The sequence below is a fragment of the Pimephales promelas genome, chromosome 2, assembly GCF_988280905.1.
Source record: "Pimephales promelas chromosome 2, fPimPro1.hap1.1, whole genome shotgun sequence".
Lineage (NCBI taxonomy): Eukaryota > Metazoa > Chordata > Actinopteri > Cypriniformes > Leuciscidae > Pimephales > Pimephales promelas.
The window spans coordinates 47,350,442-47,365,227 of NC_142770.1; the positions used below are offsets into that span (position 1 = coordinate 47,350,442).

Below are 14,786 nucleotides of genomic sequence, written 5' to 3' on the forward strand. Positions count from 1 at the left end.
GAACAATAAGGAACGGGACGTGCTTGATGATTTAAAGCACATTAGACACACAATGGCTTCTTGTGCCGCCTGTCAGTGTGTCCCCCTTCCTGACGTTTGATTGGGCAAATACACACACAATTACGTAATAAACACACATCTTGCTTCTTGTGCGATCGCTCATTATTTGAATGACTTTTCACAACAGTTTGGAAATGATGTAATCGAGTCACATGACAATGGTAAGTGCTCGCGATCTTGTATATTAAGATATGAAGTATTTCTTATGGCCAGTTAGATTGGCATATGCTGTACTTCATGGATTTATCATAAGTCTGAGGTGTTTTATCTGCACCATCGCCTGATGGGCTGATGGGCTATAATCCTGTACAGTAAAATAAATAAGAGCCTGGCTATGTGCCTATGTCTGGCAGGTAGTGTATTCGCCGCCATTCCCCGTATCAGAGAAGACAACTCCAGCAACACAACTTTAGTCAACTTTCCACAAAAGTAGACGATGGAATCAAAGGGGCTGTTTATACCTGGCCACTTCATGCGTTTTCTGTGATCGGATAGCTATTCGATCGTTAAAAGACCAGGGTGTTAATGCCCTCCGAAACGCATTCGAGACGGATTTGAATCCGATCGCTCAAATCACTTGAGGACGTGGTCTGGGCCGTATTCCAGACAAAACTGGACAAGTGTAAATGCATCGGGTTGTTGAAAGCAGGCTATATGTCATGTTATTTTAGTCGTATATGATGACGCACATCACCTCAGATGAGCAACTGAGCATCATAAAGCCAGCGCGCCGCAATCTATCGCAAATCAAAGTGAAAGTAAGTCGCAGACGCTTAACACTACCATCTTCATTAAAAGTAAAGAAATTAAATGATCTTACCAGTTCTGTTGCCGCTCTTTCTTATTGCCGTCTTTGCTGATTTTGAAATTAGCCGATGATTAATAAAATGCAGCTCATATCTGTTGCTTTCGGTGACGTGCCCTTCATGAATTCTGTAGCCTATAGCCTATAGCGCGGGAATTGAAGATCAGATTATATCCGTTTAGCAAAAACACATTTATGTGAGCAGGTGTAATGGAATCGTTTTGATAAAAATCAGATAGCAATCCGATCTGAGAAAACATGAAGTGGCCAGGCGTAAACAGCCCCAAAGAGACCGGCTTTTAGTTCATTCCAACCCCAACGCAAACTGTCCAGTGCCAGGCGTCGGAATAAGACGAGAGTCAACATCGGGAAGCTTTCAACAAACGGAGAGATCTCCGGTCTGCTCTAGGGCTCAAACGGGTCCTATACAAAGTAATAACTTGTATTGTTCATGAACGTGTTTCCATAATTATACAATCATACAGTAAGCACATAAAACAGTTCAATAAGGAAATAGATGAAAACAAAAACCTAAGTTTTCTACTACCCCTGTTTTCCCCTCTCACACACAGTGTGTAATTTACTCGAATGCCTTTCCTTTCATAAATGACCTGCAGATTTATAACTCTATTACCTCATTATGACTGTAACAAGAGATGTGTGCCGCACAGTGTGCGGCTGATGCTCCTTTGGTAATGAACAGCTCGTGAAAACGTGCGTGTGTGTGTGTGTGTGTGTGTGTGCGAGCGCGCACGCAGTGTAGTACCCCAGAGTGCACTCTGGACGATGGGGCGGGGCGACACTTTTGGGCGGAGCGACACGTGTCGCCCCGCCCACCTTAACGTTTATTGGTTTATAATAAAGATGATCTTATTGGTGCAGAGAAGTGTGACGCTATTACAGATTATTGGTGCAGAGAAGTGTGACGCTTTGGGCCGGCTGGGAATGCGGAAGAACACAACAAACGAATAAACTTGTTGATTTTGCGGCCATTAAATGATTCCACAATATCCCATTGAAGTAGAAATACAAAGAGAATAGAAATAATGATCTAATTCACAATCACTCCCTCAACAGCTTTAGATGGTCCGTTACCTCTGCATTACTCACTGTTTTTTTGTAAGTTAATGACATCTCTCTCTCTCTCTCTATCTATCTACCTATCTATAGAGAGAGAGAGAGAGAGAGAGAGCGCAAACTGTAGCGGACATGTCACCAGTCTCACCTGATAGTAACCACGAGTTTCCGTAAGATCCTACGAACATTTTTTTTTAAACTACATTTACGGCTGTTAAACTTCACTGATCATAGCTCCAAAAAGCCATGGTAATCACAAATTAACTATGGTAGTTATAGTATTTGTGCGTTTACATAAATGTAATCAATAACTACGGTTGTACTATAATAAACTTATAAGGGAGTACATGCTCTTAAGAACACAACAAAACAAATACTTTGTCACTTTTTCTTTATTATAGACTCCAAACTGCACTTATACATCAGCAGAATGTAATTTATGCAAACCTTAAAGAACCAAGGTACTTTACCATATGCACAATTAGTGAAACCTATGTTTTTGCCATAGCTTTTCAATAGAACACTATACAGGTGAAACTCGAAAAAAATGTATATCGTGCAAAAGTTATAATTTTGATGAACACCAAAATGCAAGCCCTCTGAAAAGTATATATAACTGAAAAGTATATATAATCATGCCATATGCATGTATAGTTATTTATACTAAATATATTAAGTTTCACCTTTTAATTTTTTAAATTACTGAACATGAACTTTTGCACAATATTCAAATTTTTCAAGTTTGACCTTTAAGTTTAACTTTTAGTTGCATCAATTACTACATCAAAACCAGTTCATCTCTCAATTCCCATCTACAAGTTTTGAGTTTTACAGAAATTCATTTCCTGCAGCAAAAAAACAGTCCTGCGAGCAAAATCCTGTACAAAGAGCTTCGGAGTAAAAGCCCAGCAGTTCCCCTCGTTTTCCTCTTCCCCTGTACCCTGGTGGATAGGACTTGAAAAGCTCCAAGCATTCTGAGCATTCCCTGAAGCTGTAGATCCGGCGGAACTCATCACAGTAGTCCGGAGAAATTTTTTTCCAGTAGACCACACCTTAAAATGTAAAGACAAAATACAGAAAAGATATAAGTGTGGAGATTCAAGTTTAAATGTCACATAGCACAAATTTCAATCCAAGAAATGTGCATTGAACAGAAAAAAAAACATCTTACTGTTCAGCCAGGCAAAGTGTGCTGCTTTCTGGAAAATTTCATTTGTGACCACATCCCTAAACCATCTGCATACCAGTGAAAGCATCAAATATGCAGAATCACCAGTTGCTATTATTTCATGGGGAAGCTGTTGAAACAAAAAACATTGTTATTTATACTTGTATATAAATGTTGTTGAAAAAAATATAAACCTTGGTTCAGACAAACCTGATATATTGTTGTCATAACTGCATGCTCTGAATAAAATAATAAATAGATTAATATTCTCTTATAACGATAATATTAAAATAAATATCGCTCCAACACACATTAGCTGCTTTCCCCACTGTCGGGCCAGTGTGAGCCAGGGCTTTCAAGGGTCGGGCGGTGTTAATAGCCTTGGACCTGTAGCACCAAGCACAAAATCACACTGTGTTTCCACCGTTAGGACAGAAGCTCTGCAGCGCTTCACTAAAGCCCTCCCTTAACATGCCTGTCTTGAACAATGACAAATAACTCCATTGTTTCACCAACAAATGGAAGTTTTACCATAAAACTATTCAAAGAAATTGCTTAATGAATGTATGTGCACAATAAATTACCTGAATCTCTCCGAAGACATTGCCTTTTGTAAGGTTGAGTGCCAAGAAAAACAAATGACAAGAGGTAGGCATGTACATTGGTAGATGTAGTACATAAACTAAAGTTTAATGTAGGAACATGCAAACAGCTACATGCATTTGCAGAGTGAAGTTGTCCAGTATGAGAGCACACCACCACCTCCTGATCAGGGGCATGTCATCCTGATTTTTTTTTTAAATAATAATAATCAACAATTATGCATGTCTGTTTATTTAACGTGAAATATGTAATGAGGTAATGACATAACTCTGTAAAATCAAATCAGAGCCCCAAAGCCATGTATAGAGTGTACTGTTACAATTCACAAAGTGCAAGAAAATGAGCAGGGTATAACTTACAATAATTAACTACAATAACAATTAAAATTTAACCTACCATCAGTATGTAACAACATGTTTAAAGTTCAGTCTTTACTACTGCACTTTAATGTGACTAATGTTTTAAGATCACTGTGCATACTAACGTTTATACAGTATATTATAGTAGGGTTGCAGCAGTATGACAGTTTCATGCTTAAAAGAGTTATATCTCACACATTTGATTATTTACAGTACTGTAATGTACTATTGCTCGATATCAAATGAATCTTAAATCCCGAGATCAATGTTTTAGCCTATGCTATTTTCAGTAGTTGCCCAACTAAACACTATTTATTGCATCCCTTCCATCCACAGTTTACGGATGTAAAATGTGATGAGCTTTGTATCTAGTCAAAAATAAAGCAAAAAACTCTCAAATTATGTTACTTTTATCACACAATTCAAACAGTAAATGCAGTTTTGAAAATCACTGTGGTGTGACAGCAGAGGTGGGCAGAATATCCAAAAGCTGTACTAAAGAAAAAGGACTTACAGAAATAATCAAGTAATAATATTTATTGTTATTGGAGTAGGAGTAAAAAATGATCCAATGGCAAACTATTTTTAAAAACATAATATATTTAAAAATGACTCTCACGTTTGATTGAGCAGGACCATATACCATTAAACCACGATAATTTCTAAAACTGCTTTTGTACAGTGAAAATCTCATACCACTGCAACGCTAAGAAGTACAAGTTTACACGTCTGTTACCTGTAGAACTCTTGACATTTCCACACTTAAGTTCAGATTCAGGTGTAACTGCTGGCTTGGTCCTATTATCCATTTGGTTTTTGGTCTCCGTGTTTGGAAGAGATCCTTATAAAGCAATAAAGATATTACCAGATAGAACAGATTACTCTACATGGAGAGGATTATGCCAAACAAATATGTGATACTCTATTTTTGTCAAGAAGTCAAACCTCTGTTTGAAGAAGCGGAAGTTGTCGATGTGAGATCTTGTCTTTTTGCTGGATCACAAAACATCTCCACTTTCAATGCAGGCCTCTCTCTAATGCAGGATTCAGCTCCAAACCTCTGTGCTACCGAGCTGCAGGTGCTTGCTCGTGCTGTACGCTCAGACCCACTACACAATCAACAATTATTCATGAAAAAATTAGAAATTATTAATTCATTCAAACTTTAACAATTCAGTAATTTATTGCTCTCGATCTAAAGTAAACATAATGAACATAAATAAACATAGCTTTAAAAAACTAAACATATTGCTATTGTATAACAGAGCAAGTTCTTCAAGATTCAATTACCTGTGTCTTTATTCATTACATTCTTTCAGAATGAAACTATTCCACATTTGATTCACGAACATCATGGTACATTTTTAAATATGTTTATATAAATCCACACAACCAGTTTTACTCACCACAATCAACTTGGAGTGTCGTTCCTTCGTTAATGCTGCCGCTGTTGCCTTTTATCGCAAACTGCCCCCTGGGGGGTCGGAGGAAAATGGCAAAGGCGGGAACAGGAAAATAGGGGCAGGGCGACACGTGTCGCTCCACCCAAAAGTGTCGCCCCACCCCATCGTCCAGAGTGCACTCTGGGGTTACTCCACGCAGTTTCGCTTTTCGCTTAGTTTTTTCGCTTTTCGCTTAGTTCTGCAAAAACTCAGATACTTGCGTTTTGCTCTTTTAAAAACAAAATAAAAAATAAATAAATTAAAAAAACTGTAATATTATGAAATATTATATTCCAATGTAAAACAGCTCTTTTCTATGTGAATATATAGTAAAGAATAACCTCAAAGAATCCTGAAAAACAATTGTACACAACTGTTTTCAACATATAATAATAATGAAAGTTTTCTGAGCATCAAAATATAATTAAAAATTAAATATAATAATGATTTCTGAAGGATCATGTGACACTGAAGAATGTAATGAATGCTGAGACTTTGATCACAGGAATATCATTTTTAATTACATTTTGAATTACATTTTTAAGAATATTAAAATAGAAAACAGTTATTTTAAATTGTCATAATTTTTTATAATATTACAGTGTTTTTCTTCTATGTTCTTCTTTTCTTCTAGTGTTTTCAAATAAATACAGCATTGGTGAGCAGAAGAGACTTCTTTTAAAAACATTAAAAATCTTCCTGATGCAAAACTTTTGAAAGGCAGTGTGTGTGTGTGCGTGTGTTTGTGTGTGTGTTGTGATTTAATTGACGAAGCGAACGCAGTTTATTGAGAGCACAATCAAAAGTCATAGTCCATTAAAACAGCCAGAAGGTCAGAGGTCAGAAAACCAGCCCAAACACACACATCCAGAGGGCAAGACAAGAAGGAGAAACCCAGGGATTATTCCAGAAAGCGGGGTATGTGACAGACCCAATGGGTGTGTTTAAGGGTGAGTAAGCGGATAAGCTCAACTTTCGGCTCCACAAACAGAGGGAACGTTCAGGGTATGTAGTAGTATTAAAACATTTCCACACTGAAGGCACTCTCTGTAATTTCACTGAGGTCTGAAAAATGAAATGACTGATATCACAGAGCTGATCAGCACAGCTCCTCAAAACTCTCCCACTGACTTTATCAAGCCCAGGGCTTTTATGTTTTTGGGTGGTTTGTAAAACCCTCAAAACAGAACCTTTATCAATGTGCAGATATTCCTCTGTTTTCAAACTAAAATAAAAATCCCTACTAATTTCATTAAAATCTTGTGCATCAAATCGCCTATAAAAGTCATTAAATTCATTATCTATCTCTCCAATAGCTATCTCTCTCAAAAGTAGCAATATTCTTTGTTAATCCATTAATTTATAATGTTTAAGAACTGTTGTAATGTTTTAGCAGTGATGCTTGTTCTCAGTGTTACTTACAGAGCGTATCTAGTTGCTGTAACCACAGGCATCAGCTTCTGAAGAACTTCATCTCCTGTGTTTTGTGGGACACTAATAGAAAATAAACAAGTTAATTAATAATGCTAACAATAATAACAATAATTCATATCATAAATAATACATTACACACTTTTTTTAATGAAACACTGCTTTATAAAGGACGTGTGTTAAAGTTGTTTAGTATCTATAACTGTAGAAGTCTCGTATTCAGCAACACAGATTTATTTTCTCTTTTTCTTGTCAATGTCGTTTGTCAAGGTCTATTAGTCTACATTTACACTACAACACTAACATTTCATAATGAACTCAGATAAACTCAGTGCCGACTCGTTTTCCAGCAGTTCTTCTACATGAACTGGAATGTGTGCAAAGGATTGTGGGAGATTGAAGAACACGAAGAACACACTTGATGCATCCTTCAAAATGATCTGAATTAAAGACACAAAATGAAGTCTGTCTTCAAAAGATCCTTCAAACTGAGACGGCCTTCAGAGGCGCTTGATGACGTGGCAGTCGAGATATGCAGCCTTACTAGGACACAGCCACGGTTTGAGAAACACCCGCAAATTATGGACAATATCCCAGAAATCAGTCTGAGCCCGTGATTTAAACACCTCTGATCTCTGAGTTTCTCTTTGTTCATAATGTTTTAGACTGTAATGATTGCACTCAGTGTTACTTACCCATCATTACTGCCTCCAATAAAGTCGTTTAGGTCAAACCTCTTCAGTGTCTCCTCTGAGGACAACATCACAAACACTAAAGCTGACCACTGAGACGAGGTGAGTTTCGCAGCACGTAATCCTCCACGGCTCGCATGAGGTTGAGCTTCGTTGACTAGAGAAAGATCGCCCAGTTCATTCAGACAGTGAAACAGATTGATGTATTTCTCTGGAGAGGGATTCTCCCTGATCTTCTCTTTAATATAGTCAACTGTTTCCTCATTGTTGTGAGAGCTGTTTGCTGTCTGTGTCTTTAGTTCTTGTAAGAGACTCTGATTAGACTCCACTGACAGACCCAGAAGGAAACGAAGGAAAAGGTCCAGATGCCCATTTCTACTGTGTAAAGCCTCATCCACAGCTCTCTGATGGAGATCAGATAGGGACACTTTGCCTCCATTAGTTGGTTTGGTAATCTGGTCAAACACATTGATGTTATTGTTGATAAAGGAGAGATGCACATATAGAGCTGCTAGATGTTCCTGAATGCTCAGATGAACAAAGCAGAAGACTTTCCCCAGACACAAGCCCAACTCCTCTCTGAAGATCTGAGTGCACAATCCTGAGTAAACTGATGCTTCTGCCACATCAATGCCACACTCGCTCAGGTCTTCCTCATAGAAGATCAGGTTGCCTTTCACAAGCTGCCGATACGCCAGTTCCCCCAGTTTGACGATCATGTCTTCATCTTTCACTTTCTTCTCATAGTCCTTCTCATGTTTGATGTTGGTCTGAATGAGCAGGAAGTGTGTGTACATTTGAGTGAGAGTCTTGGGAATCTCTCGTCTCTCTGCTTCACTGCACATCTCCTCTAGAACAGTGGCTGAGATCCAGCAGAACACTGGGATGTGGCACATAATAAAGAGGCTCCTTGAGGACTTCAGGTGTGAGATAATTCTTTTAGCCAATCTCTTTTTACGAATCCTCTTCCTGAAGTATTCCTGTTTCTGTGTGTCACTGAAGCCTCGTACCTCTGTCACTCGATGGACACACTCAGAGGGGACGAGATCCGCTGCTGCTGGTCTGGAGGTGATCCAGATGAGAGACGAGGGAAGCAGATTCCCCACAATGAGGTTCGTCAGCAGCTCGTCCACTGAGGCTGATTCAGTCACATCACACAACCTCACATCGCTCTGAAAATCCAGAGACAGACGACACTCATCCAGACCATCAAAGATGAACAGCACTTTATACTCATCACTGGATATGGCCATTTCTCTGCTTTCAGGGAAGAAGCGATGAAGAAGATCTGAAAGACTGAGTGTTTTGTCCTTCATCAAGTTGAGCTCTCTGAAAGCCAGTGGAAATATGAGCTGGACGTCCTGATTCTCTTTCCCTTCAGCCCAGTCCAGGATGAGCTTCTGCACAGAGACTGTTTTTCCAATGCCAGCGACTCCCTTTGTCAGCACAGTTCTGATGGGTTTGTCTTGTCCAGGTAAAGGTCTAAAGATGTCACTGCATTTGATCGGTGTGTCCTCTGTTTCTGCTCTCCTGGACTGTGTCTCAATCTGTCTCACCTCATGCTCATTATTGATCTCTCCACTTCCACTCTCTGTGATGTAGAGCTCTGTGTAGATCTCATTCAGGAGTGTTGGCTTTCCCTGCTTTGATATTCCCTCACACACACACTCAAACTTCTGTCTCAGATTTGATCTCAGTGTGTTGAGGACTTCAGCAGCTTTAGAGTCATGGCTGGAAGATTACAATAACACATTATTACACAAGTCAGAGAAGTAAATAACCATAAATTACAACATTATTTGTTTGCAACACCTAAAATTATTTCCCTTCCTGCTCAGCTACCGTTCGGACGCTCCTGCTTACTGCTCCGTGCTTTGCTCTATCGCTTTAATATTTTTTATAAATTTTATCTCCTTTTCACCTAATTTTAACTTCAGCAAATCAGCACAGTGCTCAGACGCTGGGATTACTTAAAAAGTACTTCACACTTTTATTCTACCAGCCTCTCACTGCTTACATTCCGGGGAAGAGAAAACACAACTCCCTACATTTATAAGGATAAGAAAATGCCTCTTCTGGAATCTACTTGCTGCTCTAACTGCCACAGACTTTTACAAAGGATTGCAGTTCTTGAAACAAAGTTAAATTCGGGACCGACAAACCAGACGGAAGGCACAACAGAGCTCAGTCATGGACGCCCTCAGCGCACAGCCGGTGACTCCCATGAATCTAGTGCTCCTCAACAGGCTATACTGACTGTAGAGAAACAAGCCGATCGACTTACAAATCGATGGCACAAACAGGGAGCGAGACCCAAAGGCACTCGAGACATCAGATTGTCACGAGCACCACATATTTCAGCAGTAGCATCATCTACCCCAGATATGACTCTGACAAGGATTGCAACCACTGGTCTCCTACCACCGCCTATTCTTCTTGAGAACAGATTCGAAGTATTAATGAATGAGGAATCCCTGAATTTGACGAATGTGATCGAACACAGACTGAGTCAGCCTGTAGCTAACACTGATGCTAACCGGCGCTCAAGGTCGAGCAGACAGCGGCACTCAGCTCAGAGCACAGCGGGGCCCAGGACTCTGATAGTGGGCGACTCCATAATCAGAAACATTAGTAGCAGGGATACAACTACATGCTACCTTCCACAAGCAACAACTTCTGATGTAAATAGGGAACTTCAGAACATTCTGATGAAACATAAGACTGCAAATCGACTCATCATTCATGTGGGGAAAAATGATATTCATAAAGAGCAGTCGGAACTCCTTAAGAAGGATTTCAATTAACTTTTTGAAACACTTAAAAGACTGAAAGTTGAAACATTCATCAGTGGACCACTCCCAGCAAGAGGAACAAACAGGTTTTCACGGTTGCTTGGGCTCAACACATGGCTGCAAAAAACCTGCAACATAAAAGGAGTGAACTTTATTGACAACTTCAATCTTTTCTGGAGTCAGAGGCAACTGTTTCAACGGGATGGCCATCACCCAAACAAACTTGGTTCTAGAGTACTAAAGGACAATATCTACTTCTCCCTCCATCATCCTTCTGTAGTGTGTGCCAATCCATTCAACCTGAATGGCACTCACACACCTGGACACAGTATGAATGACCACAGGACTTCACTTCAGCACCTGAATGGACATATTGCTGACACATCACACAAGGACAATGATAACACCACTCAGCCACAACAACAACCTCTGCTCACAGATACAATCTCAGCAGAGCCCTGCCCACAGAGCTCACCACAGACAGACTGTGACATATCAGAACTGCTCCCAGATTCAGCACCCAAGGGACTGGCTCTTGACGACCCAGAAAGTCAATGAAGAAAATGTTTAAATATCCCAAGTGACTACCGTGGCTCAACTATATGCTTATCAAGCGACGAGAATACTTTTTGTGCGAAAAAACAAACAAAAAATATAGCTGCGAGCAGCGATGGCGGGCCCAAGCCGGAGGCACCGCAACCCCGGTTCCTTTAGTTACCTAAAGGCACCCGGGTGGCGGTGCCGAAGGCTTTGGCCCTTTCATGATTAAATGTTAAAACGGCTTGCCATACTCTGTCATTTCGACTAGTCACAATTATGTTACAGATATCTTAAATGATAATACAAACTATCCAAAGTGTAACGACTAGACAGAAAGACGTTGTTGATATCTACAATGTTAATTCCGGATAGGCAAACTTAGCTTTTAAATGTTAAAAGGGCTTGCCATACAGGGACGTAGGCTCAGAGAGAGGCTCACCATATTCAGACCAAAATATCTGACTTCCTCTTGGTCCGAGCTAATGACTATGTATTAGAAAGTTGTACGGCTTGAGGAGTACAATGTATATACCGATTTTTGTAACTGTAGATAAAACTAACAACCCCACTTTTAAGTATATATATGGTGCCTTTAGTGTTATTCTGCACGACGTGCAAAAACTTAACCCCCGCTTTTTTAAGTATATATATATATATATATATATATATATATATATATATATATATATATAAAGAGGGTTATTCTGCACGACGTGCAAAAACTTAACCTCCGCATTGACTGTCGAAGAGAAGTGTGCAGAAGAGCTTGCATCAGTGAGGGCTTTGCAAAATATATATACATACAAACACACACACATATAAATGAGGTTAGTGTTTTACAATATTAAGGAAAGCAAATGTATTGAAATATAGCACATTAATTTTAAATTCATTCAGCTTCAATTACCAATTTGTAGTTTACCAATTTATCTTACTTTTATTTAAAGCAAACTATACATTTAAAAGATTAGGGTTATATGCATATTTTGTCATTTAAAAAAATACAAAATTGTTATGCAAAAAGATAAGGACTTGCAGAAAAAATCTACAGTCAGCCACACACACACACACACACATAAACGCAGACACCAGCAACCCCCCCCCCTCCCTCTTCCCCATACAGACACTGATAGAGACAAGATACACATCCAAACTGCAATATCTGACTTTCTTTTGGTCTGAGCTTCTTACTGTTAATTAGAAAGTTGATCGGCTTGACAAGAACAATATACGTGGCATGTTTTGTAACTGTAGGTAAAACGAGCAAAGTTAACACATTTTATGTGTCCTTTTTTAGTCATAAAATTATTTTCCTCGCCACGGCCAAACCGTTCGAGATATCAAAAATCCGTCCGGAATTGAGCATCCTCAATGTCTTGACTTCATGCACACCGAGTATGGTGGTGATTGGTAAACACATGCGTTGTAATTTGATGTATTTCTCCTAGGAGATTTATTCAAACAACACATAATTCCCAACTTCCATTTGAACTGTCTTAAAACTTAGAGCAGAGATAGGCGCAGGTCACGCAAGTCTTAACCGTCAAGTCTCAAGTAAGTCCCAAGTATTTTTTTTGGGGGGGGCAAGTCAAGTCAAGTCACAGGCTATGTCAAGTCAAGTCAAGTCTTGTAGTAGGTTAAGTCAAGTGCAAGTCAAGTCACCTTATTATTTTAATTTTACATGCAGAATCTGATCTTAATAAAATGAAAAGACAAGATAAGTATTTGCCAGTAAATTACAATAATTTGCATTGTAAATACTCATGTTCAGTAAAATACACCATGGAATCAAACAAAATTGTAACTTCATAAAATTATTTATTTTTCACTTCTGCCAACAGTGTGTTTGAAATGTTTTAAATTTTCAACATTGAGTCCATAAAACAAATAACAGCTTAACATCCTACAGACTCTCTGAACACCTTCCTCTCTCTCAAACACAGTTTACAAACAATATTAAACTTTGTTACATTTCTCCTCTCTCTCTCTCTCTCTCTCTCTCTCTCTCACACACACACACACACACACAGTGGCGGTTCTAGACCATTTCAACTGGGGGGGCCAAGCTGGGGCCAGTTGTATTGTTAGAGGGGCCAGTTACATTTAGACCTTATCATTTTCTGCACTGCACTGAAGGCATAAACAAGCAAAATACCATGTTTATAATTATCCAACAATTTGCATTTCCATTATATTTTTACATTTGCATTACATATATCAGTCTGTATTTGAATTTCCATTTTATTTTTTTACATTGAATATACAGTATGTATATATATATATATATATATATATATATATATAATTTTTACAAATTAATCTACGATTTTTGTGGGTTTTTTTTTTTTTTTTTTTTGCAAAAAGATCAGCAAATTATCCTCTAAACTGGCCTTTTTAGGGGGCTTTCCTCTCAGGGTGAATGAGCTTTTTTATAATTGTTTTTTTCCTGACATCTTTGAAAGACAGAAGCAATAATTAATGCATCCTTGGCCAGGACATAATTATAAAATATGACATGATTTTAAAAGTGACCTATAATATCGACTATGCAATACACTTTAATTTATCTAGTGCTAATAAAATTATTAAGCCTATTTGGAGAGAGAGATGTTTATAATGTGACAATATGTCAGTCATCGTGATTCGTGTAATAAGATGACTAGGCCTAGACTACTTGTTCTGAGCAGGTGTTGTCAGTGAACAGGCTGTAAAACTGTTGTCTAAGTTACAGACTGATACTAATTAAATGGGAAACGAATCGATTACCTAACGTAACCTCGGTTCTCTCTAGATGAGGGAACGAGCATTGCGTAAGCTAGCTTACGCTACGGGAAAGATTCATCTTACATCAGTCAAGTTGTCATAGTTTTTGTCAAACAAGTTGTGAATTTGTTGTAACATTAAAACAGGAGATCATGACTTACTCCGTGCTCCAAGTGATGTTCGGAGCTCCAGTGATTAGTTTCATCTGTGGGACGGGTGAAGAAACTTTCGGAAGATGTTGTAACAGAATCATATGAACAATTCCAGGATATGCCTTTTTTCATTGGTTGTTGCGTTAAATTTTACCCAGATACAATAGTGCCCTTTTCTGATTGGCTATTAAGTAGCACTTCTCTTTTTTTGATTGGCTGATGCGTAGCAGGGTCGACTGCTGAACTCCAGGCGAGACGCGCTTGATTCTCATGTGAGAGCGGCGCGGCCAGAGAAATTGCGTATATTAAATATATTATTAATAGTTTTTCCGCATGAGAAATACAATGTGTGACGGGAGTGTGAGACAAAAGACTGAAACGAGTGACTGTCATGCTCAATGCGTGACACACTATAAAAAAAATATTTCACACTGACTCCACATTTAGGGGGACCACAAGGGGGTCCAAGCTTGTTGTCGCAGGGGCACTGGCCCCCCCAGGCCCCCGCCTAGAACCGCCACTGCTCACACACACACACACACACTTTCTCTCTCTCTCAAGAAGCAAAAACATGACTGCTAAAGGTTGTATCAGCGATGGCGGGGTAACATCACTTAACATCACGAGTGATATTCCCTTAGGCCACGCCCCCTTGTCTCCCCAAAGTATTATAAGCAATCATGCGCATCCCGTGTGCAGAATGATGCACTTGAAGCAACACCAAGTCACAGCACGCAACGCTTCACATTGAAAAGAACATAGCGAAGGGATGGTATCTATAATCTATGCTTAGTAGGGCTGCACGATTTGGGAAAATGTCATATTGCCATTATTGAGCCAATATTGCAATTGCGATTTGCGACTCCGATATAATAAAATGGTTTCAGGAGTCCAACTTGCTT

At 39.0% G+C, this 14,786-nt stretch overlaps 2 protein-coding genes across 6 annotated transcripts in view; both read right to left on the bottom strand.

Annotated features, from left to right (window-relative positions):
- Positions 1-14,786, bottom strand: part of LOC148997655 (protein NLRC3-like) — a 33,029-nt gene that overhangs the window by 9,974 nt on the left and 8,269 nt on the right. For all 3 annotated transcript variants that reach the window (XM_089123301.1, XM_089123295.1, XM_089123303.1), the window contains 2 exons: positions 7,641-9,368; positions 6,937-7,008 (listed from right to left, as the gene is read on the bottom strand). In XM_089123301.1, the coding sequence (XP_088979427.1) occupies positions 6,937-7,008; positions 7,641-9,368 (1,800 nt within the window). The remainder of the gene's footprint in view (positions 1-6,936; positions 7,009-7,640; positions 9,369-14,786) is intronic.
- Positions 2,320-5,665, bottom strand: LOC148997656 (uncharacterized). Of its 3 annotated transcripts, none has more exons than XM_089123340.1 (6): positions 5,479-5,665; positions 5,018-5,181; positions 4,809-4,913; positions 3,321-3,349; positions 3,114-3,240; positions 2,320-2,994 (listed from the first exon to the last, which is right to left on the bottom strand). In XM_089123340.1, exons 2-6 carry the CDS (start codon positions 5,079-5,081, stop codon positions 2,771-2,773), a joined length of 549 nt encoding a protein of 182 aa, XP_088979466.1. In that variant the 5' UTR covers positions 5,082-5,181; positions 5,479-5,665; the 3' UTR covers positions 2,320-2,770. The 3 variants fall into 3 exon arrangements, 2 of the variants coding, with proteins under 2 accessions (XP_088979466.1, XP_088979469.1); XM_089123343.1 differs by lacking the exon at positions 5,479-5,665 and adding an exon at positions 5,363-5,470; XR_016147459.1 differs by lacking the exon at positions 3,321-3,349.